At 39.1% G+C, this 26,594-nt stretch overlaps 1 protein-coding gene across 9 annotated transcripts in view; it reads right to left on the reverse strand.

Moving 5' to 3' along the window:
* PPFIBP1 (PPFIA binding protein 1) overlaps positions 1-26,594 on the reverse strand; it is a 176,491-nt gene that overhangs the window by 9,515 nt on the left and 140,382 nt on the right. For 6 of the 9 annotated variants that reach the window (XM_030830494.3, XM_060305928.2, XM_060305930.2 and 3 more), the window contains 12 exons: positions 24,423-24,507; positions 22,111-22,265; positions 12,038-12,153; positions 11,391-11,447; positions 10,047-10,107; positions 9,689-9,718; positions 6,783-6,954; positions 6,273-6,305; positions 3,963-4,113; positions 3,582-3,710; positions 1,367-1,517; positions 555-666 (listed from right to left, as the gene is read on the reverse strand). In XM_030830494.3, coding sequence (XP_030686354.1) covers positions 555-666; positions 1,367-1,517; positions 3,582-3,710; positions 3,963-4,113; positions 6,273-6,305; positions 6,783-6,954; positions 9,689-9,718; positions 10,047-10,107; positions 11,391-11,447; positions 12,038-12,153; positions 22,111-22,265; positions 24,423-24,507 — 1,252 coding nt within the window. The remainder of the gene's footprint in view (positions 1-554; positions 667-1,366; positions 1,518-3,581; positions 3,711-3,962; positions 4,114-6,272; positions 6,306-6,782; positions 6,955-9,688; positions 9,719-10,046; positions 10,108-11,390; positions 11,448-12,037; positions 12,154-22,110; positions 22,266-24,422; positions 24,508-26,594) is intronic. The other 3 variants (XM_030830501.3, XM_060305935.2, XM_060305934.2) reach the window with 2 other exon arrangements.

A 26,594-nucleotide genomic window follows, 5' to 3' on the forward strand; every position in this document is an offset into this window, starting at 1 on the left:
ATACAGAGTGAAGTAAGTCAGAAAGAGAAAAACAAATACCGTCTGCTAACACATATATATATGGAATCTAAAAAAAAAAAAAAAATGGTACTGATGAACCTAGTTGCAGGGCAGGAATAAAGAGGTAGACATAGAGAGTGGACTTGAGGACATGGGGTGGGAGGGGGAAGCTGGGGCGAAGTGAGAGTAGTATCGACATACACACACTACCGAATGTAAAATAGTTGGCTGGTGGGAAGCAGCAGCATAGCACAGGGAGATCGGCTTGGGGCTTTGCGATGACCTAGAGGGGTGGGGTAGGGAGGACGGGAGGGAGGCTCAAGAGGGAGGGGATATGGGGACATGTGTATGCATATGGCTGATTCGCTTTGTTGTGCAACAGAAACTAACACAGTATGTGAAGCAATTATACTCCAATAAAGATCTATTCAAAAAACCAAAACAAAACAACAAAAAAGAAAAAGCAGCTATATATGTGTATATGTGTGTGTGTGTGTGTGTGTGTGTGTATAAAATTCATTCATTCACTCATTCGTGAATTTAAAACCTCTTACTAGTGACCCAGTTGAAATCCAGCTTTCCATGATTGGTTTCTTCTTCGGATCCCAGGGCTTGCAGTGCCAGCTGGAGTTTCTTTCGATGAAGTAAATGCTTGATTCCAAGTTCCTGAATTAATAAAAAGAAACACTGGCATTACAACTCTGTCAACATGGGCTGGGTGCCACTGGCAAAGGATGCAAATTCCTCGAAAATCAAGCCAGCATTGAAGACCCAATAATTATATTAAATCAGAATACTAACCCAGGCTGTAAAATGTTGCTGAACAAAAGGCCCCTAGAAAGACCACCGCAGTTGTTTTAGTGGTATGTTAGATATTCCCCACTAGGCTCCTTCCTTTGCAAGATAGGAACTGTAGCATGCATAACAGAAATTCTACCCCTATTTTGTACTAAATGTTTTGTACTAAATGGGAAGAAATGTTAAATAGCTGGACATTAAGTGTCGGGCTCTTTTTTTCCCTTTTGCAAAGTGAAATTGAATTGCATATATTACACTGAGAAGACGGACCAATGATAAAACCACAGAATGGTTTTGAGAAATATGAACTGAAACTTTATTATTATGTCTATATAATTATTTTTTCATTAAAATGCCCAGTGGCTTAAGTGTTTCATAAGGAATCATTAAGACCAGGTCCTCCCTTTAAGTCCATGAGATAAAATAATCATGAAGCAGGAAACTCAGACTTTTTCTAGAATACTTACTGGCTCTACCCACTCCCCTTTCTGGAATATAAAACAAATCTACATTCATATTCCTCTCTCTCTCTCTCTCCATTGTGCAAACAAAATAGAGAAGCATTCACCTTCTCTAGATCTTGTTGAGAAGCCTGCAAAAGTGTTTGGCCAGATGCAATCCAGCGCTTGCCAGAGTTCAGGTAGGACCCCAAGCCCTGTTCCACAAGCCAATTGCAAACCTGTTCCTTGGTCCACTTGGCAAATGGCATATCCAAGTCACTACAGGAAAATGAACAATCGCATGAAAAACAATTAAAAGCCAATCCGCTAAGTTACCATCAGGGCTGAACAACTGCATATTCAATAGACATGGAGATTCCCTGGTGATACACATTTGACTATGGGAAGCCTAATTTTTAGTACATATTTGGTGGAGTAAGTGATACTGGAGATGAAAGCTCCCTTGTAAGACCACAGTCTTCATGTCAAACAAAACCACTAAAGATTCATCATGATTTAACATGTTTTATAGAAGAAGACTGAGTTAAACCAACAGCTCAAGTTATTATACTACTTTCAGCTAACGTTGTTTACAGATTGAATTTACAATCAGAAAACACTAGGCCAGACTGAAAGAAACTCAAGTCTAACTTGAATTAACTTTAGTAGAATTACGGTTTCTCTCCAGATGGTATTCAATGAGAAGAGGGCAATATGCCATCACTGAGAATGAGAAAGTACAATCAAAGCAAATTTCTACTTTCTTTTACTATTTTTTAATTAATTAATTTTTTTCTATCAAAGTATAGTTGACTTACAATGTTGTGTTAGTTTCTTTTACTGTTTTTACAAGTAGTGTTCCTGTTTGGAAAAAAAATGTGGCGATGAACAAAATTTTTTTTTTTTTTTTGGCGGTACGTGGGCCTCTCACTGTTGTGGCCTCTCCCGTTTCGGAGCACAGGCTCCGGACGCGCAGGCTCAGCGGCCATGGCTCACGGGCCCAGCCGCTCCGCAGCATGTGGGATCTTCCCAGACCGGGGCATGAACCCGCGTCCCCTGCATTGGCAGGCGGACTCTCAACCACTGCGCCACCAGGGAAGCCCCAAAATTTTTTTTTTAAACGGCACAAGCAAGTCCTCTACTGTGTACAAAGAGAACATATGGCAAATGAGACTGTTTGGTATTTGAAGAAGGCCAAAGAGAGTTTCCTCCTTGATGAAACTTGTGCCCAGCATTCTGCCTGGGTGGGAAGGACCATGTGTAAAAGGTTTCTAGCCCATTATCATCTTAAAAGATTTAGTATCAATGATTTGTGCTATATATTTGCCAACTCCACCCTCTTTTATGTTGAGCAAATCAACATAGCAGTTCCAAAACAGCCCTAAACTGTGATAAGGGTGTAGGAAAAGTTCTTAGAGTCTTAATAGATAAAAACATTACACAGTCCTGATAAATTAAAGAATTCGGATAGAATATATGTCTTTTAAGTGTTTTCACAGACTGTATCAATTACTAATGTTTACTGAACAGTTATTATTTGCCAGATACTTAACACACGTTAACTCATTTAATCGTCACAATCATCTTTTGGGGTAAGTACTAATTCATACTATGGGAAACAGAGGCGCAGAGCATGGAAGTAATGGCTCAAGGTCACTCAGCTTGTAGGAAGCGGTGAAGCCAGAAATCAGGTCCAAGCAGTCTGTCTCTAGAACCTATTCTTTTTTTTTAAAAGTAAAGTACAGCTGAGTCAGTGTTGTGTTAATTTCCAGTGTACAGCAAAGTAATTCAGGTATACATATATATCTATATATATATTACTTTTTCATATTCGTTTCCATTCTGCTTTATTACAAGCTGTTGAATATAGTTCCCTGTGCTACACAGTAGGACCTTGTTGTTTATCCATCCTACATATAATGGTTTGCATCTGCTAATCCCAAACTCCCAATCCATCCCTCCCCTGCCTCCCCTCCCCCTTGGCAACCACAAGTCTGTAGAACCTATTCTTAACCACTATGCTATCCCATCTTTCCAGAGCTATGCTTTAGAGTACTAATAACTGTTTTCTATGTAAAATTTAAGAGCCATTCTAGTACAGATGCTGCTGATACTTTAGCTCTGGGTCCTCACCTAGCTCACAGAGCCTTCATCTTCTGTACAGTTTTTCACCAACCACAGCCAAATTGCACTGCTCTAAAGATGATGGAGCCTTCCACAAGGCACAGCAGTAAGCAATGGATTTGACTGTCTAACCCAGGGTCAACACTAACACCACAGGTGCTCACAAGACCTCGATGCTTGGGTAGAGATGCAAAACACCATTTGTTTGACTGTTTTTACCTGTTAGATTGTCCCAAATCTCGAGACCAACCCAATCGGGGTCCTGCAGTTGCCCTTGTCCCTCCTCTTTTGAATTCAGGCTCAGACATGTCATCTGGGTTAAATGTAGTTGATTGACTTCTCCTAAGTCTGAAAAGAAGACACAGCACATTAGACCTGAGGAAGCCTTCGACTTTAATCAGAACATTTTAAACTGACGCTTACGTATGGTTAGAATAGACATTTGGATTTAAACTTTAACTGAGATTCAATGAGTTAATGAATCCCAATTGCCATCCATAAAAGGATCACAAAAGCCTTACAATTTCGTAACTATTTTCAGCCGATTTTCCATTTACTCCTACATTTGAGCCACATATAAGACAAAGCTCTGTTACTTACTTTCCAAAGAGTCTCATGATACCCCTAGATTTCTTTTTGGAATCCGGCGATGGTGGCGATATCTGGAAGGGACTGCTCCCCTGTGGATCTTTTGGCTGAGACGACACACCAGCCAGATCTAAGTGCTCAGGTGTCTCCTTCTCTGTTTCAGCTGTTCCAAGAACAGGATACAAACTTGGTGAATTTTAAAATATGGAATGAACATGACTAGATGTTAACCTCCTTGGTTTAAGCAACTGTTAAGAATTCTTCTTCTGTTGGTCTATAAACCAGTGACTTACAAAGAACACCCTGCAAATATTAAAAATGGAACACAAATCTATGTTCTGCTCTACAGCCTACTCTACTGTGTACCAAGTTCATTAACTTACAAATTACAACTTCTTCGAGATTCAAAGGTGGGATAGGATTACCATATTCTTTCCTTGACTGATCTGAATTCGTAATGAGATTATACTCAATCTTGCTACAGCACTTGGTACTGTTGACTACCTCCTCCAAAACTGTCATCTCCTTTAGCTTCCTGACACGACATGCTTCTAGATCTGTCATCTGAAAGTTTCTTTGCTGTACCACTGTTTTCTCTTCTTCTTCCACTCCAAGATTCTGTCCTGGGCTCCCTCTGCAGGATCTTTTGACAAGCTCACGCACTCTATGCTCAGCACGAAATGATGGCTTTGCTCATTTATAAGCAGCTGGTATCAGAATCTCTGAGCCTAATAATCTCTCTCCCCAGCTTCAGTATCTGAATGTCTGTGGATATTCCCAATTTGATGTGCCAGGGATATCTTGGACTCAACAAATCCATCCAATTTTCCTGAGAGTCTTCTCTTACATTTTTGTATTTCATATTGCATTAATACTAGTTCATTTTCTCCCTGTTATTCCAGTCCAAACTCTTTGTCATTTTCTTTTCATTCCCTCCTTCCTTTGGCATTTACATCAAATTGTTTACCAAGTCCTGGCAATTCTTTATATAAGAAATGTGTTCCTATTTATAATGTAATGTTTCAGACACTGAGAGGAGAATGAACTGGGTCTTCATAAATTTTTCATTTGATATAAATCAATGCCAGTTGATTCTGCCATAAAACAATAACATAAAATAACAATAACATAAAACAATAACAATAACATCCAAGTCTGCTACTCTCAGACCTCCTAGCATCAACTATCCTAGCATCAACGATCCCACACTAGCAAACACAAGGAATGCTGTTTCCTCAATGTGAGAATGTGCACTTTTATACAGCAAAGTAAAAGTTGTACAAAAACCACAGGGACAGTGTTTCAGCAAGATCTAAAAGTTGCAGAGGCTGACTTTTCTATGAAGCAGGGCTGTGATTACAGGTTATGGTAAGCAGCGTTTGCCTCTTAGCGCTGACAATGTGTTTCTTCTAAGAAAGATGCAAAAACATTTGAAAATAGTTGTCTGAAGAGATCATTTTTGTTCACCCTGTGTTCATCCTGGACATTTAAGGGTACAGAGAGCGAGAGAAGTCACCTTTGCTGATCTACATGAATACCTCTGTGGATATCTATACAAGGTAATAGGACCTATTGGGAAAACCCAAAAGAACATTTCCATTCAAACCCTACAGCCATGACGGTTACAGGTGTCCCTGAAAATGCTGCCCAGCCCAGCTTTATTTTAAAAGCATCCTGTTTTTATTTTTATTTTGAGGATTTTTCCCCTACTGTATTCTGCCCTTTAAAGAGGAAAACTGAGCTTCCCCTCTCCTAAAATCACTTTGGGGGTGACTCCTTAGATATCACATAAAGTTACCTCTGCTGTCACTAAATGTCACCCGCATCTTCAAAGCAATAATGCGTCAGAAGAATGTTCCCCTAAGAGAAGTCAGTCTAAAATGAACGTCTTCAATGTCTTCCACAGACCTGTTTGGCTAAAAACATTTCCTTCTGGAGGCTGGGGAAACGTTACCATGGAGAAGGAGTCGCAAGGCCCTGCGAGTTAGTGTGATGTGATATGTGCTTCGGGGTGAAGGAGCTGGATTTATGACACCAGGGCACTCCTGCCCTGCACTTGGATGGCCGCTGGGCACATCTAGGTCCTCGCAGAGCTGCTCGCAAGGTGCCATTAGCATGGGTTACAGCAGCGTTTAGGCTCGGAAGCAAAGGCTCTATAGAGAGTCCTTTTGAGCGGAAGGTGGAAGGAACACTCTGGAGTAGAGGACTCCGTTTTCTGATGCTGCCAGCTCACGTTTTAGAGATGACAGACGCCCAAGAGCAGGGGGTTAGCGCGGTGGGGAGCGAGGCGCCGGCGAAGGAGGCATGCGGGGTGTACGGTACCTAAGGTGGGCGCACTGGCGCTTCGCTTACGGTCTTCAGAAATCCCAACAACGCACACAATCACACGCAGCCCAATGGAGAGAACACAGGGGAGTGACAAAATGAGACACAGATCAAACTCCTACTCATAAAATACACACAGTGGGAGGGCGGGCGGGCACCGCACTGTGCTTCCGACGCTACACACAGACTCCATTAGCAGTGTCAATATGGGGTTAATTTTATCCTCTTTCGGAACAGATGGGAAACTGCTTGTAATGACGTCAGAGAGAATCACGGTTTTTGGTCTTTCCTCTAAGTTTACACCCAGAACAGAGAGCAGGGTGAGAAAGTCCACACTATCTTTACCTCTGAATTAAGCCCATGGAAGCATTTTTTGCTAACTTTTCCCCCAAGTCATTCACCGTCATTTCTGAGAAAGAGAAATGTACAAATAGATGAATAAGGGAAAAGATAGATCTTTTCCTCATTCTGGAAGAATTAAGGCAAAGGCATTTTGGCCACACATACCCAAGTTTGGCGCACTTGCTGTCCTCTTGTTACTTTTGATTTTAAAAAAGCCGCGACCAAAGGAAGATCTGGTTTTTCGAGTGCCAAAGGGACTGTCATCCACAGAGGCATCATGTCCCGGAGCTTTGTGAGGGAGGCTCCCAAATGGGCTACTTTCTACCAGAGCTTTAGCCTGAAAGAAAAGTGATAATAAATGTGACACAGCACGAACGTGCATCATTATTAGGACATGCCCGGCACAGTACTAAATATGTTACACACATGATTTTATTAAAAGAATAACTGAACTAACAAATTGATTACGAATGTCACATGCCTTGTTAGAAGTTAAAAAAGGTCAGTTCTGAAAGCTACTTAAGGAACAACAACAAAGACATGTTCATCACGGATCTTAATCTATGTATTTAGGGCTTTAAATATTTAGGACAGATTTAGACATTCTCAAATTTTATTTTCATTTTATTTACCTCATAGGCATGGAGATAAAATATTATGTAACTAGCAGTAGATTTCCTACTTTTCTATCATTTATGACAAAGATTTGGCTACGATATAGTTCTCAGTCTTTATAACTACATCGGTAGAAGCCCAATACAATGTAATTATTCTATAAAGTAGGCATTAGTCCCAAGCTTCTATACAAGCAGTATAAAGAGTTTCTACTCCAGTTATTTTAAATATTCCTCTCAAAGAATTAATAATAAAATGAAAGCAAAATCAGCAACTGTTTAAAATATGTATTTTTTGAAACAGGATTCTGGGTTATATTCACATCTTGACTGTGAGTTACCAAACATGGATCACCAGTTTCAAAGACTGTGATACGTTCAGATACGCTTAACTAAACCCACTAAAATTAAATTTTTCTTGATGGATTCAGAAGCCACTTCAGAGCTTTACAATATCTCAGGATCGTTTTCAAGAACTTCAATTGTGATTTTTAAATACAGGCATACCTCATTTTATTGCACCTCGCTTTATTGTGCCTCGTAGATATTGTGTTTTTACAAACTGAAAGTTTGTGGCAACCCTGCACTGGTGCCATTTTTCCAAGAGCTTTTGCTCATTTTGTGTCCCTATGTCACATTCTGGTAATTCTCACAATATTTCAAACTTTTTCATTATTATTATATGGAGATCTGTGACATGACTTTTGATGTTACTATTGCAAAAAGATTACAACTTGCTTAAGGCTCAGATGAGAGTTAGCATTTTTCAGCAATAAAGCACTTTTTAATGAAGGTATGTACATTGCCTTTTTTTACACATACTGCTACCGCAGATGTCACAGACTACAGTATAGTGTAAACATAAATTTTATATGCACTGGGAAACCAAAAACTTTGTGTGACTCACTTTACTGCAACATTTATTTTATTGCAATATTTGCATTATTATGGTGGCCTGGACCTGCACCTGCAATATCTCCGAGGTATGCCTGTAGCTTATTTTTGAGCTTTTTGGTTATTTGAATTGGCAGTTATAGTAACATGGTCTCTTATATTGTTTTAGTGCTATCCAAGGATTCTTTTGTTTGCATGTTCTCATTTCTTGAACATCTCTTGTCCTCTCTTTCTTTTTTGCAGAAGTGGAGAGAAGGGTGAGGGGATACGGGCTTTTAAGGTGGTTATTTTCCTCTATGTATCTACCATTCATAGTAACTAAAAAGGTACAAATGCCACAATGCAGTGGTACTGTTATCTATGTCTTAATGCTGATGCCAAAATCATTTCACACCACTTAATGAATTAGCAAGACAAAAAGAACAACGGCTTGAATTACAGCTGTGTCCACTGTCTGTGTTTCGTCAGTTATATCTATATCGCGACTCAAGGCACTAAGAGCCAACAGTCAAGGGTCTGCATCTGGGGATAGTATGTCTACCGGACTGTGACCTGTGCAAGGTTAATGACCGAAAATCAGACGAAAGAAGAACCAGAGCCCATGCCGATGATGCGTTTAAAAATACCAGAATGTTAGCTGTAGATGGACAGTGGCTATATAAAATAAACAGCTGGTGATCTTTCTAAGAAGGGCTTTCTGTGAAGTCTAAGGAAGGCCGGGTATGGTCATTATGATCATCAAATAGCGTGAATGAGAGTTTGGGGCTTTGTTTTTTTCAATAACTTACTGAGGTGAAAGTCATATAACATAAAAGTAACTATTTTAATATTCTTTTTCCCTTTTTTTTTTTTAAACCCCACATTTGTTTATTTATTTATTTTTGGCTGTGTTGGGTCTTCGTTTCTGTGCGAGGGCTTTCTCTAGTTGTGGCAAGCGGGGGCCACTCTTCATCGCAGTGCACGGGCCTCTCACTATCGTGGCCTCTCTTATTGCGGAGCACAGGCTCCAGACGTGCAGGCTCAGTAGTTGTGGCTCACAGGCCTAGTTGCTCCACGGCATGTGGGATCTTCCCAGACCAAGGGAACCAGCGTCCCCTGCATTAGCAGGCAGATTCCCAACCACTGCGCCACCAGGGAAGCCCCAAAAGTAACTATTTTAAAGTGAGTAATTCTGTGGCATTTATCACATTCAGTGTTGTGTAACCAACACCTCTATCTAGTTCCAAAACATTTCCATCATTCTAAAATAAAACTTACTCACTAAGCAGTTTCTCCCCACTCCTCTCTTGCCAACCTCTGGCAACCATCAGTCTGTGTTCTATCTCTGCGGATTTACTTATTCTAGTATTTCACATAGATGGATTCATGTCATGTGATCTTTTGTGTTGGGCTTCATTCATTTGGCATGTTTTGCAGATTCTGAGAGTTTTGGTTTATTGGAGACATGTAAGCAGTCTTACGTATCACGTATTAAGCAGTCTTATGTATTATGTATTAAGAAGTCTACTATGTATATTAGAACTCCCAAATATTTTTACATTGTAATCTGGACATAAAAATTACCTCTGAAGGCTTCAGAATAGACTCCTTTTCCTGTTCAAAACAACAACAGTATTTAAGATTGTTATAGGAATCCTTTATCTAGTCAGAATTTCTCACATATATATAATTCAACAAATTAAAATCAATTTACATCTATTCCTAAGGTACAAAATCTCACCTTCATTTATTTCCTACAATGTTTTATTAAAGTCTCCACTTTGGGCTTTACTTTCAATCTTTTATACTCATATTTCTTAATATTTATCATTAACTATGGTATCTAATAATTTTCCATTATTGAAACCACAAACAGGAAAAGATGAAGATTCCTAAATGTTTTCTTCTCAGGGTAACAGACAGAAAAAAACACAGGACCAACCCCGTCTGATGACTCTTTCTTCAGATTGCCCAGGCTGCTAGACTTTTGCAGACTTGAAGTTCTAAAAATAACAATAATAACAATTATCATTAATAATAAGTGGCTCTGGTGTCCCTGTTTCTAAGTAGAATGCCTGGGAAAGAAACTAAGATTGTATGTGAGTGGAAACCTGGAAATAAAAGAAAATCTGGATTTAGGCAGTCACTTATGTGCTTAACTAAATTATAATGTTCAGTTCTTTTAAAAGCAGGGGTGGTTAACGGCCCTGCCAATAACTCTAAATGTTCCGCACATGTCAGAATAGCTGGAAAAACACTTAGGACTATCCTGTGATGTAAATATTTGAAAATAAACCAGTGTTTTCCATGGACTAGTGGCGTATCCGTTGCAAATACACATTCACACCAAGGACTTTTAAAATATTCGCGTACTTTTTATATATAATCCTCCTAATGAAAATACAGGACAGACGTTTTACTTTCCAATTTACAAAGGAATCAATTTTCTGCGTCCGGCAAAGCACTTCATTTTACAGTTCTAATCAAGCATCATAGAGGAACCCCTATTGTTGCCTATAATAACTCACTTACAATCCTAGTAAAGGCCAAGTGACAGTGTGAACATCTGGACAGCCTTTCTCTTTCACATAAGTAGCATTCAATTATACGGAGCTGGTGTTACTCAAAAACTGAAGGCAGGAGTACGTGACCAGTTTAAAAACAGAGGGAAAAAAGTAACATCTTTGCTCTAAGACACAGAATAATATACTACACCAACAAAACCTTTACAAGGCATTTCTCATGTATTTATGTGTAAATAAGTTGCTAGAAATTTCGACTACCAAATACAGTAAAAGATAATGGAGAGCAAAGAAAAGATCTCAACTTGGAGTACTGCTCTGAAAACAGATTTTCCTAATGTAATACAGACATTAACTTGGATAAACTTAGCTATTAGGTCAGCTTATTAAGTTGAAAGTGCGAAAAACCATGGCAGCCTTGCCAGCCATCGCATCATTCTCTGCAATGCTTTTCTGATACACTTATATCCAGAATATAAGTCAGTACAAAAATGAAATTAAAAGCACTGAACTTCAAATGAAAACTGATGAAGAAAGGCTACGATGGCAGAAACCTGGCACGAGAAAATGGTAAAAGAGCCAGTGTTGATGTGTTACTTTCCAAACCCCACTCCACGCCCCCCGACCCGATCATTACGGCTGCATTAGTTCATTCATGCCTCAGAGTCATTTGCTTTTAATACTAGTCATTGTTAGTGTAACAGAAGCTTCCTCTTTCCCAAGCATCAATCATATTTTTTTACATTTGATAAAACAGAACTTACGAAAGACTATCGCATAGTTGAGTTTCAACAGCAGAACCAAGGATTAGTTTTCCATCACTAAAATATTAAAGAAAAAAGGTATTTATGAGCTTCATGAAAAAAAAAAAAGACCATACATATTCCAACTGAACAGAACTGTCAAAAACAAAAAACTATGCAAGGACAGTTATTTCTCTATTTTTTGATATTCTATTTAATTTTACTTGATCTAATTGTAAGATTAGGCAATTAATTTGGGAAGATGGTCCCCCCAAATTCTATTTGCCTACAGAGGAACTACTGTATCCCTCTCCTGTCTCCTACACAGCGTCTTCCAAACAGCCTCAGGCACATACAGGACTGCCTCTATTCTGCTTGCAATCCTTTGATGGCCACCTATGACCTAGGATATAAAATCCAAGTTCCCTAAAATCCCTCTCTAACCTAATCAGCACACCTCCCCAGCCTCATCTCCAGTTACTTCCTACTTCACACCTTCTATTTTAATAATACAGAACTGCATGGGGTTCCCTGGTACAAGTCTTGCTATTTCTTGCTTCTCTGGGTAAAAGATTATGTCTGAAAATAAATGCAGTGCAGCCCTGCTTTTGGTGGATCTACTTTTCTGGGTATTTATATCGTAGTGTTAGATCATAAATGACATATACTTCTCCTCAAATGAAGTCTCTGGCTTAGGAGGTAATTTCGCTTTTTCAGAAGTTTCCAAGCCTTTAGATGCTGGCAATAATGAAGGGATTGAAACTTGCAAGATGCTGGTGTGGAACTGTAATATAATAATAAAAGGCCAAAAATCAATCCAACAAACAAACAAAACACAAGCCACAGAGTAACAAAAAATAAATAAGACAATTAAGTGGTCTATTTGTGGCTAAAATTTCATACACCTGTGTTTAGAACTCTATTCTTATATTTATAAAATGGTTTCAGGATATAAACATCTGTAAATGTTAATCAGAGAAAACATTCTAGAAGAAAGTAATTTTTGAACTTGCTTCTGAAGAAGACACCGAATATTGAGAATAAGACATAATAAATACCATTAAGTAAGTTAATAGTAAAATCTAACAACTTTAAGCCCCAGTTGAAATCTTGGCCTTGACACACTTGCCTAAGTGACCTTGACCTTAGGCAATCACTTAACTGCCTTAAACTTAGGCAAGTCAGTTTTCTCCTCTGTAAAATGACAGTGACAATGCCTACCTTACAGGGTTGCAATGATTTTAGATGAGATTTGGTTAAAGAGCTTCGTAAACAAAGCATTATTTCCATTTTAATTTCTATTAGTGTAATATAGAACATTGGTCAAGCCAGTTAATTATTATTCTATATGTGAACAAGCTGACTAACTTTGATGAACAGAATTGACAAAAGGTGTAATTAAAACAAATTATAGTAGACTTTGTGGCTACACTACTTAAACCACGTTGATTAATAGTAACAATATTATAGCAAAAACAACAAAAAAACATAATACATTTCCCCCCAGAAATGCTTTGTATATCCTAAGGATGGATTTGGTCAAAGGATTTCTAAACACTGGTTTTCAGTCATTTCTGACAACCAGAGAGGAGTGAGATTGTGAGCCACTCCACGAAGCAATAAATGAAACACTTCAAAAAATATTCCAGTAAAAAAATGAGTGAACTCACTTCTGCAAGTCAACCAATCTGAGATAGCTCTTGGCTTCTGCGAGTCAGCTAGTCAGGTAGGGACTCACACCAGGAACACACTTCTGAGTGCCAACCAGTCAACAACAGTCTCGCCTTCACAACCACACACAGCTGCCGTCAACTCACTCCTGCCTCTGAAAGCCCAACCCCTGAGTTCCTAGCATCCTAAAAACCCTCCATATGACCCACTCAAAGAGAATGTCCTTGACCAGCAAAGCTCACTTACTTAAATAAGCAATAAATTCAGCTTTGTGATTTTTGTTTCAGTTACTGAGTGGTATTCTCACCCTGTGATACTATAAAAGGTTATAAAATGTGCAGTCTGTTAAAGTAACCAGACTGGGCACAAGATGGAGTCACTCATGCTAAGCCCCATGTTAGCAAGCCTGAAAATAACTCAATTTTCTCTGCTTGGCTCTCCCAGAAAAGGAAGGCCTCGGCCAACCAGTCAGCCCTTCCTGCTCAGCACAAGTTACCTGGCTGGGCCCCAACACCTCTCTTTGCTCCATGTAAGGAAATAACCCGGCTTTAACCAATCAGCAAATGCCAAGTAAGACTTCGCTGTTCCTGCTCCCTTCCACCTACAAAAGTCAAGGGGATGCTGCTGGATTCATGAATCGCTGAATAAAGCCAACAAGATCTTTAAAATTTACTCAGTTGAATTTTGTTCCTTAACAAGTTGTATTATTATAAAATAGATTACTTCACTATCAATTTTTTCAGTTTGAATCTTTACGATTCACCCTGGGCAATTTATTTAGGCACCATCCCCGTTTCCTGAAGTGCATGTACTTCCTAGGGTTCCTAATCACAGGGAAAAATAGCTACACTAGCAGACTGACCCATTCTCTTCATTTCCTTTCACACTTTAGGGCTTTCACTCCATGCTCAAATCACCCTCCTGGCTTTTCTTTTAAAATGTGGCTGAACACCCTCAGTCCTCCTCAAATCATTCTTATTCCAAACTAAAAATCTGTGATTAAACTACAATTCACATAGCAGACTTCTTTTGGTAAGGATATGAGATTATCTAGGTGTCTCCTATGTAAAAGCAGCCTCTTTCTATAAATGTAGCACATGCCTTGGCTACCATACATTATTTTTTTCTTTCAGTATAAATATTTACCAATGAGGGGATTTCTGATGGTGAGCCACAGCCACCCCCTGCCTCTGCAGGAGACCCTCCAACGTTAGCAGATAAAGAAACAGAAGCCAAAGACCTGGTTAGCAGGAAAGTCAGCACTGGAACTGAGGATTTTTGACTGCAGGTACCACCCACACACTTCCAAGTCTTCTGTCTCTCTCAAGGTCCAGCCCTGTCTTCTGAAGAGAGACCGTGTGGCTGACAGGGTCTTGGTGCTCTGGCTGGGTGTCAGGCCTGAGCCTCTGAGGTGGGAGAGCCGAGTTCAGGACACTGGTCCACCAGAGACCTCCCGGCCCCATGTAATACCAAGCAGCAAAAGCTCTCCCAGAGATCTCCATCTCAACACAAAGACCCAGCTCCACTCAACAGCCAGCAAGCAACAGTGCTGGACACCCCATGCCAAACAACTAGCAAGACAGGAACACAACCCCACCCATTAGCAGAGAGGCTGCCTAAAATCATAATAAGTTCACAGTCACCCCAAAACACACCATCAGACGTGGGCCTGCCCACCAGAAAGAAAAGATCCAGCCTCATCCACCAGAACACAGGCACCAGTCCCCTCCACCAGGAAGCCTACACAACCCACTGAATCAACCTTACCCACTGGGAGCAGACATCAAAAACAATGGGAACTACGAACATGCAGCCTGTGAAACGGAGACCCCAAACACAGTAAGTTAAGCAAAATGAGAAGACAGAGAAATACACAGCAGATGAAGGAGCAAGGTAAAAACTCACCAGACCAAACAAATGAAGAGGAAATAGGCAGTCTACCTGAAAAAGAATTCAGAATAATGATAGTAAAGATGATCCAAAATCTTGGAAATAGAATGGAGAACATACAAGAAACGTTTAACAAGGGCCTAGAAGATAAAGAGCAAAGAAAGTTAATAGTAAGAACTAGAAGTAACTAAAGAGCAAAGAAACAATGATGAACAACACAATAAATGAAATTAAAAATTCTTTAAAAGGAATCAATAGCAGAATAACTGAGGCAGAAGAATGGATAAGTGACCTGGAAGATAAAATAGTGGAAATAACTACCACAGAGCAGAATAAAGAAAAAAGAAAGAAAAGAATTGAGGACAATCTCAGAGACCTCTGGGATAACATTAAATGTACCAACATTTGAAATATAGGGGTCCCAGAAGAAGAAGAGAAAAAAAAGGGACTGAGAAAATATCTGAAGAGATTATAGTTGAAAACGTCCCTAATATGGGTAAAGAAATAGTCAATCAAGTCCAGAAAGCGCAGAGTACCATACAGGATAAATCCAAGGAGAAAAACGCCAAGACACATATTAATCAAACTATCAAAAATTAAATATAAAGAAAAAATACTAAAAGCAGCAAGGGAAAAGCAACAATTAACACACAAGGGAATCCCCATAAGGTTAACAGCTGACCTTTCAGCAGAAACTCTGCAAGCCAGAAGGGAGTGGCAGGACATATTTAAAGTGATGAAAGGGAAAAACCTACAACTAAGATTACTGTACCCAGCAAGGACCTCATTCAGATTCGACGGAGAAATCAAAACCTTTACAGATAAGCAAAAGCTAACATGATTCAGCACCACCAAACCAGCTCTACAACAAATGCTAAAGGAACTTCTCTAGGCAGGACACACAAGAGAAGGAAAAGCCTTACAATAACAAACCCAAAACAATTAAGAAAATGCTAATAGGAACATACATATCGATAACTACCTTAAATGTAAATGGATTAAATGCTCCAACCAAAAGACATAAACTGGCTGAATGGATACAAAAACAAGACCTGTACATATGCTATCTACAAGAGACCCACTTCAGACCTAGGGACACATACAGACTGAAAGTGAGGGGATGGAAAACAGATATGCCATGCAAATGGAAATCAAAAGAAAGCTGGAGTACCAATTCTCATATCAGACAAAATAGACATTAAAATAAAGACTATTACAAGAGACAAAGAAGAACACTACATAATGATCAAGGGATCAATCCAAGAAGAAGAGATAACAATTGTAAATATTTATGCACCCAACATAGGAAGCACCTCAATACATAAGGCAAATGCTAACAGCCATAAAAGGGGAAATTGACAGTAACACATTCATAGTAGGGGACTTTAACACCCCACTTTCACCAATGGACAGATCATCCAGACAGAAAATAAATAAGGAAATACAAGCTTTAAATGATACATTAAACAAGATGGATTTAATTGATATTTATACGATAATCCATCCAAAACCAGCAGATTACACTTTCTTCTCAAGTGCTCATGGAACATTCTCAAGGCTAGATCATATCTTGGATCACAAATCAAGGCTTGGTAAATTTAAGAAAATTGAAATCATATCAAGTATCTTTTCCGACCACAATGCTATGAGACTAGATATCAATTACAGGAAAGAATCTGTAAAAAATACAAATACATGGAGGCTAAACAATACACTACTAAATAATCACTGAAAAAATCAAAGAGGAAACCAAAAAATATCTAGAAACAAATGACAATAAAAACATAACAACTCAAAACCTGTGGGATGCAGCAAAAGCAGTTCTAAGAGGGAAGTTTATAGCAAAACAATCCTATCTCAAGAAACAAGAAACAACTCAAATAAAACACCTAACCTTACACTTAAAGCAATTAGAGAAAGAACCAAAAAAATCCCAAAGTTAGCAGAAGGAAAGAAATCATAAAGATCAGATCAGAAATAAATGAAAAGAAACGAAGGAAATGATAGCAAAGATCAATAAAACTAAAAGCTGGTTCTTTGAGAAGATAAACAAAATTGATAAACCATTAGCCAGACTCATCAAGAAAAAAAGGGAGAAGACTCAAATCAATAGAATTCAACACGAAAAAGGAGAAGTAACAACTGATATTGCAGAAATACAAAGGATCATGAGAGATTACTACAAGCAACTACATGCCAATAAAATGGACGGCCTGGAAGAAATGGACAAATTCTTAGAAAAGCACAACTTTCTGAGACTGAACCAGGAAGAAATAGAAAATTTAAACAGACCAATCACAAGCACTGAAATTGAAACTGTGATTAAAAATCTTCCAACAAACAAAACCCCAGCACGAGATGGCTTCACAGGCAAATTCTATCAAACATTTAGAGAAGAGCTAACAGCTATCCTTCTCAAACTCTTCCAAAATATAGCAGAGGGAGGAACACTCCCAAACTCATTCCACGAGGCCACCATCACCCTGATACCAAAACCAGACAAAGATGACACAAAAAAAGAAAACTCCAGGCCAATATCACTGATGAACACAGATGCCAAAATCCTCAACAAAATACTAGCAAACAGAATCCAACAGCATATTAAAAGGATCATATACCATGATCAAGTGGGGTTTACCCCAGAATGCAAGGATTCTTCAATATATGCAAATCAATCAATATGATAAACCATATTAACACACTGAAGGAAAAAACCATATGATCATCTCAATAGATGCAGAAAAAGCTTTCGACAAAATTCAACACCCATTTATGATAAAAACCCTCCAGAAAGTAGGCATAGAGGGAACTTACCTCAACATAATAAAGGCCATATATGACAAACCCACGGCTAACATCATACTCAATGGTGAAAAACTGAAACCATTTCTATAAAGATCAGGAACAAGACAAGGTTGTCCACTCTCACCAATATTATTCAACATAGCTTTGGAAGTTTTAGTCACAGCAATCAGGGAAGAAAAAGAAACAAAAGGAATCCAAACTGGAAAAGAAGAAGTAAAACTGTCACTGTTTGCAAATGACACGATACTATACATAGAGAATCCTAAAGATACCGCCAGAAAACTACTAGAGCTAATCAATGAATTTGGTAAAGTAGCAGCATACAAGATTAATGCACAGAAACCTCTTGCATTCCTATACACTAATGATGCAAAATCTGAAACAAAAGTTAAGGAAACACTCCCATTTACCATTGCAACAAAAAGAATAAAATACCTAGGAATAAACCTACCAAAGGAGACAAAAGACCTGTATGCAGAAAACCATAAGACACTGATGAAAGAAATTAAAGATGATACAAACAGATGGAGAGATATATCATGTTCTTGGATTGGAAGAATCAATGCTGTGAAAATGACTATACTACCCAAAGCAATCTACAGATTCAATGCATTCCCTATCAAATTACCAATGGCATTTTTTACGGAACTAGAACAAATCATCTTATAATTTGTATGGAGACAGAAAAAACCCTGAATAGCCAAAGCAGTCTTGAGGGAAAAAAAAGGAGCTGGAGGAATCAGGCTCCATGACTTCAGACTATACTACAACGCCACAGTAATCAAGACAGTATGGTACTGGCACAAAAACAGAAATATAGATCAATGCAACAGGATAGAAAGCCCAGTGATAAACCCATGCACATATGGTCACCTTATTTTTGATAAATGGGGCAAGAATATACAATGGAGAAAAGACAGCCTCTTCAATAAGTGGTGCTGGGAAAACTGGGCAGCTATATGTAAAAGAATGAAATTAGAACACTCCCTAACACCATACACAAAAATAAACTCAAAATGGATTAAAGACCTAAGTGTAAGGCCAGACACTATAGAACTCTTAGAGGAAAACATAGGCAGAACACTCTATGACACAAATCACAGCAAGATCCTTTCTGACCCACCTCCTAAAAAAATGGAAATAAAAACAAAAATAAACAAATGGGACCTAATGAAGCTTAAAAGCTTTTGCACCGCAAAAGAAACCATAAACAAGACAAAAAGGCAACCCTCAGAATGGGAGAAAATAGTTGCAAATGAAGCAACTGACAAAGGATTAATCTCCAAAATATATAAGCAGCTCATGCAGCTCAATATCAAAAAACAAACAACCCAATCCAAAAATGGGCAGAAGACCTAAAGAGACATTTCTCCAAAGAAGATATACAGACTGCCAACAAACACATGAAATGATGCTCAACATCACTAATCATTAGAGAAATGCAAATCAAAAGTACGATGAGGTATCACCTCACACCGGTCAGAATGGCTATCATCAAAAAATCTACAAACAATAAATGCTGGAGAGGGTGTGGAGAAAAGGGAACCCTCTTGCACTGTTGGTGGGAATGTAAATTGATACAGCCACTATGGAGAGCAGTATAGAGGTTCCTCAAAAAACTAAAAATAGAACTACCATATGACCCAGCAATCCCACTACTGGGCATATACCCTGAGAAAATCACAATTCAAAAAGAGTCATGTACCACAATGTTCATTGCAGCTCTATTTACAATAGCCAGCACATGGAAGCAACCTAAGCGTCCATCGACAGATGAATGGATAAAGAAGATGTGTCACATATATGCAGTGGAATATTACTCAGCCATAAAAAGAAATGAAATTGAGTTATTTGTAGTGAGGTGGATGGACCTAGAGTCTGTCATACAGAGTGAAGTAAGTCAGAGAAAAACAAATACCGTATGCTAACACATATATATGGAACCTTAAAAAAAAAAGTTTCTGAAAAACTTAGCTGCAGGACAGGAATAAAGACACAGACGTAGAGAATGGACTTGAGGACACAGGGCGTGAAAAGGGTAAGCTGGGACAAGGTGAGAGAGTGGCATGAACATATATACACTACCAAATGTAAAACAGATAGCTAGTGGGAAGCAGCCGCATAGCACAGGGAGATCAGCTCGGTGCTTTGTGTCCACCTATAGGAGTGGGATAGGCAGGGTGGGAGGGAGAGGCAAGAGGGAGGAGATATGGGGATATATGTATATGTATGGCTGATTCACTTTGTTATACAGCGGAAACTAACACACCATTGTAAAGCAATTATACTCCAATAAAGATGTTAAAAAAAAAATTAGGGGATTTTTCCCTCTAAAATAGCTCTTATTCCTTAACTGATTCCTTGGGTTTTTTTCCTTTGCATTTCTTTGAGATATAATTGACATATAGCCACTGTACAAGTTTTAGGTGTACAGGATAATGACTTGACATACCTACACTGTGATATGATTATCACAGTTGAGTTTAGTTAAACTAACATCTATCACCTCATATAGATACCAGAAAAAAAAACATTTTTCCTTTTGATGAGAACTTTTAGGATCTACTCTCTTAGCAGCAGCTTTCAAATATACAATATAGCAATGTTAACTGTAGTCACCATGCTGTACTTTACATCCTCAGTACTTAGTTATAGCCAGAAGTTCATACTTTTTGACTATCTTCATCCAATTCCTCTTCCCACCAACTCCTTGTAACGGCATATTTTAGCTCTCTCTTACATTTAAAAAAGAAATGCTCTTTTCTCCTTGAATTCACTTTCATTCAATTCAAATTTCATATTCTCATTACGTAATTATGAGCAACAGATATAAAAAGTAAAGATGCCATTTGATTTCTTCTCGCTACTTACAATAAAATGTTAGAAGAGAGGTGACCAAAGAAGCAACTGTTAAATATAAAGGAGCCAAGACTATTTACTTGAAAAATTAAACTGTTTCTCATTCCTAGTCTCCCTAGATGGAACATTACATATTAAAATTAAGAAATGGTTTGAGGGCAAAGATGAAGCACAGGTGCTGTCAGGAAAACAGTCTTAAGATGAAACCACAGGTGTAGCTTTGTGAAGACAGGAAAATTCAAGGTGGTGCTGTCTCATTGAACCTTTCAAAAAGATCAAAAACTCTAAAAACAAAGGGATATCTTATAGTGGCCTTACAGGGAACCTAAGGCAGTAAAGGGCTTTTTGTGAAGATAGTTGCAGATATGCTTTTATCTAATAGAGTGATTAGGCTCAGTAGTTGTGGCACACGGGCTTAGTTGCTCCGCGGCATGTGGGATCTTCCCGGACCAGGGCTCGAACCCAAAATTTTCTTCCATGATCTTTTTTAAAAAAAACTGAAAGCAGTCACTTTTTATTAACTGACCAGATTACAAAAATAATCATGGTAGACATCTTAGTTCATCCTTCTAATAGACGTGTTGATCTGGTCTACCCTATTGCCAACATCTCTACCTTCTAAAAAGTGGGTGGTCTTTTTCTTCACTCCACCTCATGAAGATAATTTGAAGGGCCATAGGAAGGCGTTTGCTTCTTTGAAGCATTTTTCAACACTACAGATCCCGTAAATCAGATCCTCCATGCAGATGACGCCTTATTTACCAAGAAATCAATTAATCAATGTGTTATCTGTCAGGGCAATTTGCTTCTTTTTTTTTTTTTTTCTGTACATGGGCCGCTCACTGTTGTGGCCTCTCCCGTTGCGGAGCACAGGCTCCAGACATGCAGGCTCAGCGGCCATGGCTCACGGGCCCAGCCGCTCCGCGGCATGTGGGATCTTCCCAGAGCGGGGCACGAACCCGTGTCCCCTGCATCGGCAGGCGGACTCTCAACCACTGCGCCACCAGGGAAGCCCGGCAATTTGCTTCTTATTGTTTTGCCGTAACTACGCTTGTAGATCAGTTCACCTGCTGACCTCAGGTTTGGGTACCCCCCTGCAATACATGGCTCCACAATCCCCAGCATGTTAACTGAAGTCCATCATCTTCCACAGTTACTGTCACAAGTGACTAAAATAAATTTACATAATCTCACTTTACCCTCACTTTACTTATTCCCTACTTATTCTTTAGGAAGTAGATTATAACCTAGTACTGAAGATGACATCCATCTCCAAGGGATTCATATGTCTTTCCTGAATTACATAAGTGGTTTTGACATTGCCCAAGTGTTTACTTATTAATAAAGAGAGAGAAAAAACACACATGTCAAATAAAGAGCCGGAGGTCACAATAATTGCGGGGATAAAGCAAGTCAGTAATCCACCTGAGAAAAGAACCATGTCTTTGATGTTATCAATGGCACTTTCAATGACAGAGTCTCTTTAACATGAAGAAACTATTGAGTCTATAAATACCTCTTCTGGAGCACTTGTGTTAAATGGGTCATGACTGGGAGATCCCATTACTGGCGTAGATGACAGGTTTTTCTCCAGATCGCTAAAGCCCTGTGCGTCCAGCAAAGTGGAGAAGGAACTGGAAGGGAGCAGGTCTTCAAAGTCACCATCTTGGCCTAAGCAACGACAAAGTGGAAAGTGGACACCAGCAGCTTTTCACGTTTTACTTTTGGAGGAAGATAAGAATCCCAATTATCTTGAATATAAAAATTTTTCTGATCCCTAAAACTCAAAGAGTCAACTCCTGGCATCGCTTGAAGAACAACAACGTGGGACCTAGGAAACGGCATCTTAAACTGTGAGCACCTAAGGCCCAGGGACTCTTGGGCCACATGAGTATCCAGTAGTGGTATTAGTAGAGGTATTAATTACTAGTGGTTTAATAGACACAATCATAGACTCACAGCATTGATATTAAAAGTTAACTTAGTCCAACAACCTTCCTGTAATTCTGTGTCAACATTTGGGGCTTTATAAATTTCAGTTCAGAAATAACCCAGCTGAGGAATACCAGTGGTACAACAAAACTGATTCTGAACAGCAACAAAGTCACCATTTAGACAACTCCATTTTCATCGCTACTGTGGTCTTGAAAAAACATAGAAAGGAAAAAAGGAAAAGAAGAGAAAATAGATGACCCTTTGACTCTTAAGAGGATCCTTTTTTGCCATTCATTTCATTTTAAAGTAGAAAGAATGGCCTAATGGAGAGAAGGAACCACATAACCAGCAAACCAGCAACTTTGAGAATTTTTTTACATCTCTAGAAATGAAAAGGATTAAGTGCTGAACAACAGTGCCAGATATTCTTTCTTTACAAACAGAATGGTCCTTCCAACTATTCTCTGAATAATACAAAATGGCAAATCATATACTTGTTTAAAGATACTAACTAGACATAGCTTCTTAATTTAGGTTTTTATTAGATTTTTACTCTAATTTTATTAGAATTCAGGTATTCTTAAAATTCCCTGAGGATTGTCTAAATAAATATAAATCCTAGTGAGAAATCACTGTTTACATAACTCTTCAATAGAACAGGACATAATTTTCAATGGTTTATAAACATCTATCCTGCTGTACACGGTTAAAAACTATCTTTTTTAATTATATGCTTATATGCATAGAAAAAAAAGGCCAGAAAGAATTACGTGAAAATGCCAGCAATGATCATGCCAGTGCAATTTTGACTGACTTTTTACCCTTTTTATCTGTTTTCCAAGTGTCTTACAATGTAGTCTAATTACAGAAATTTTTTTTTTTTTTTTTTGCAGTACGCGGGCCTCTCACTGTTGCGGCCTCTACCATTGTGGAGCACAGGCTCTGGACGCGCAGGCTCAGCGGCCATGGCTCACGGGCCCAGCCGCTCCGCGGCATGTGGGATCTTCCCAGACCGGGGCACGAACCCGTGTCCCCTGCATCGGCAGGCGGACGCTCAACACTGCGCCACCAGGGAAGCCCCAGATTTTTTAAAAACACATTCAAAGCTGAACACAATCCTCCTCAACCACTTCCATGTTCCTTCTCTAGGCTTCCCCCTCTTGGTAAATGGAACCATCATCTGCTAGTTGCTTTAGTCAGAAATGTTGATCTTTCCTGATGCCTTCTTCTTCTTCACTCTCCTCATCTAATTCATCACACTACTGAGTTGATTCTAACACCAAAATACGTTTCCAATCAGCACCATCAGATCTTCCCACTGCAATACTGCAAGGGCCTCTTGATTGGCTTCCCTTCCTTCCAACACTGCTGGAATAGTCCCAGTGGTCCACAGTCCACGATGGTCCATTTGTCACAAAGATCATGCGGTTGACTTGTTCAGACCATTCAGTGGATCCCTCTGGCCTCGAATAAGAGCTGAACTCCTCACTTTGCATGACCCGGCCGTGCTCACCTCTATTATCTCATCTTGTCTCACTCTCCCCCCTGCTCACTACCTTCTAGGTACACTGGTCTCCTTTTGTTTCTTAATAAACACACCAAGGTCTTCTTTCCCCGAGGCTCTTGCAGGTACTGTCCTTCTTTCTCTCTGCAACGTTACCTAGTCAACTCCGTGGAGAGGCTCTCTCTGGGCAACCAATCAACAGTGTACTCATCAGCTGACACACTTTCTGGCAGAGAACAGATGCCTAATAACATCACTGAATGAATGAAAGGAGCAACCTAACTTGAAATAATGGATATACTTCATGAAAGAAATTGAGGCCAAATGTAAAAAAGTTCACAGCCACTTAAAAATCAAGTAAAGCAGAGAAGTCTTTAGAGCTACACTACCTTTTTTACCTTGGGCCAGTACCACTGTATCTTGCATTTTCTTATACCTGTTCAGGCACTGTCGAAGATCTTCTATTTTCCGATCCTATTAGTAAAATAAATTATCATCTTTAATACTATGATTTTAAAACAACAAAAGTAATTGTGACACAAAGAATAAGTAGACATGAATTATTTACATTATTCAAAGAATGCTTCTAAACTTTAGTAAAACTGGTAATGTTCAGAATATTTTGCCTACATACGTCAGAGACATAGAAAAAGTACCTCTAAAGTTAGAGATCCTATCCTTCAGCTGCCATCTTTAAAAAACAAAAACAAAACAAGGTAATAAGACACAAAACAAAACAAAAAAAAAACAAGAAAAAAATCAACTTCCTTTACTCTCCTAAGGCAGAGCTTGAAAGAAAGATCTACACCTGCTACCTTTACCAGCTGCCATTAATCACCATCTGGCTTTTCCCGTCTCCAAACACTCCACCAAAGCTGCCTCAATTACTGATCAGTGACCTTCTCTTTACTAAAAACAATGGACACTTTTCATCCTTTTTCTAATTTGACTTCTAGATGGCACCTGATTGACCCCCACTCTTTCCTTCTTTCACTTTTCTCTCCACTCTTTCTTTTCTTCTGTTTTGATTTGTTAATTCCTTGACCAGATAAACATTCTACTTCCATAACCCCCACTATCTTCCCAACCCAGAATATAAAATGTTAGAGCTTCAACGTGTTGTCCTTTACCCTCTTCTCTCTTCCCAGGCCCTCAGTGTGGTAAATTATAAAAATGGGCTCCCTAGCTTCCCCGACATGGATTTGGGGCATGGCCATGTGACTTGCTTTGGCCAATGATATATAACAAATGTGGTTCAGAGCAAAGGCTTGAAAAGTATTTGCACATTGGGGCTTGCCCTCTCTTGCTGCCCTAGGGAACCCTGAGGCCACTACATGAAGAAGCATAGGCTAGTCTACTGGAGGATGAGAGACCATTTGGAGAACAGACAACCCAGCTGAGGTCAACCTAGACCAGTCAATCACCAGACATGTGAGTTACACCATCTTAAACCATCCATCCCCATTCTAGCCACCAGCTAATGGTAGAGATCAGCAAAGCCAGCCCAGACTAGAAGAGCAATCTAGCCCACCTACAATAGTATGAGAAATAATAAATGTGATTTATCATGGAGCAAAAGCAAACTGACACATGAACTATAGTTTTGTCCCCACCAATCTATATATTTTAACTCTACATTTCTCCTAAAATTGATGGGGTTCACTCCCCACCAATCTATAATCCTACATTAATCCTAAAATTTAGGTTGATTTTCCAATTTTCTATGAGCTATCTCCTTGTAATGTCCCATGAACACATCAAATTGAGTACATCTAAAATGAAGCTCATTATTTGCCTCCAGTATCTCGGTCTCTGCTTGGATCCCCTTAACTCTTTTATGGGCACCATCATTCACCCCACTGCTCAAACCAGAAACTTACTCCCAAATCCAAAGATTTAAAAATCTTGTCGACCTGTGAATTTCTCTAAAATCCCTTCCTTCCTTACCACTTCACTGCCATTGCCTTATTTCAGCCCGTCTTCATTTCTCACCTATTCTAACAGCCTCTTAATTCTTTTGTCTTCATTCTCCCTCCCTTATTCTTGCTTCCATTCTGCCACTGGAGTTAGCTTTCTAACATGGCAATTTAATGATCTCACTGGCCAAGGTCTAAAGCTAAGAACCCAAATCATTACATCATTAGCCTCGCCCTAGCACTCTCTCATATACCCAACTCCTCCACCTGTATCTCCTGCTCCAGAACTTTCCCAGCACGCACTGGCTGTTTCAAGCCTTGGTTTTGAGACATGTTTTCACTCATGGATCCTTTGCCCAGAATCCTTCATTTTCCTGATGAATGACTCTTTGCTCTCCCTCAGAATTTCCCAAATATATCCTCTTTGAAGACTTCTTGGAACCACCAAGAAGTTATGTCACTCTCGCTGCTCCTAGAGAAGTCTGAGCATCTAGTAAGCCCTCATTCAACATTGGGAGTTTCATTTGTTATTGTTGCTTTTTGAGGGAGAGAAATTAAAACCAAATGAATTTTAGTGATTTTTTTTCAAATTAAATCTATGTGGGGCAGCTTGCTAATGACTTTTCTTTTTATTTGATGTGGGGA

Source organism: Globicephala melas, chromosome 10, assembly GCF_963455315.2.
Source record: "Globicephala melas chromosome 10, mGloMel1.2, whole genome shotgun sequence".
Taxonomy (NCBI): Eukaryota; Metazoa; Chordata; class Mammalia; order Artiodactyla; family Delphinidae; genus Globicephala; species Globicephala melas.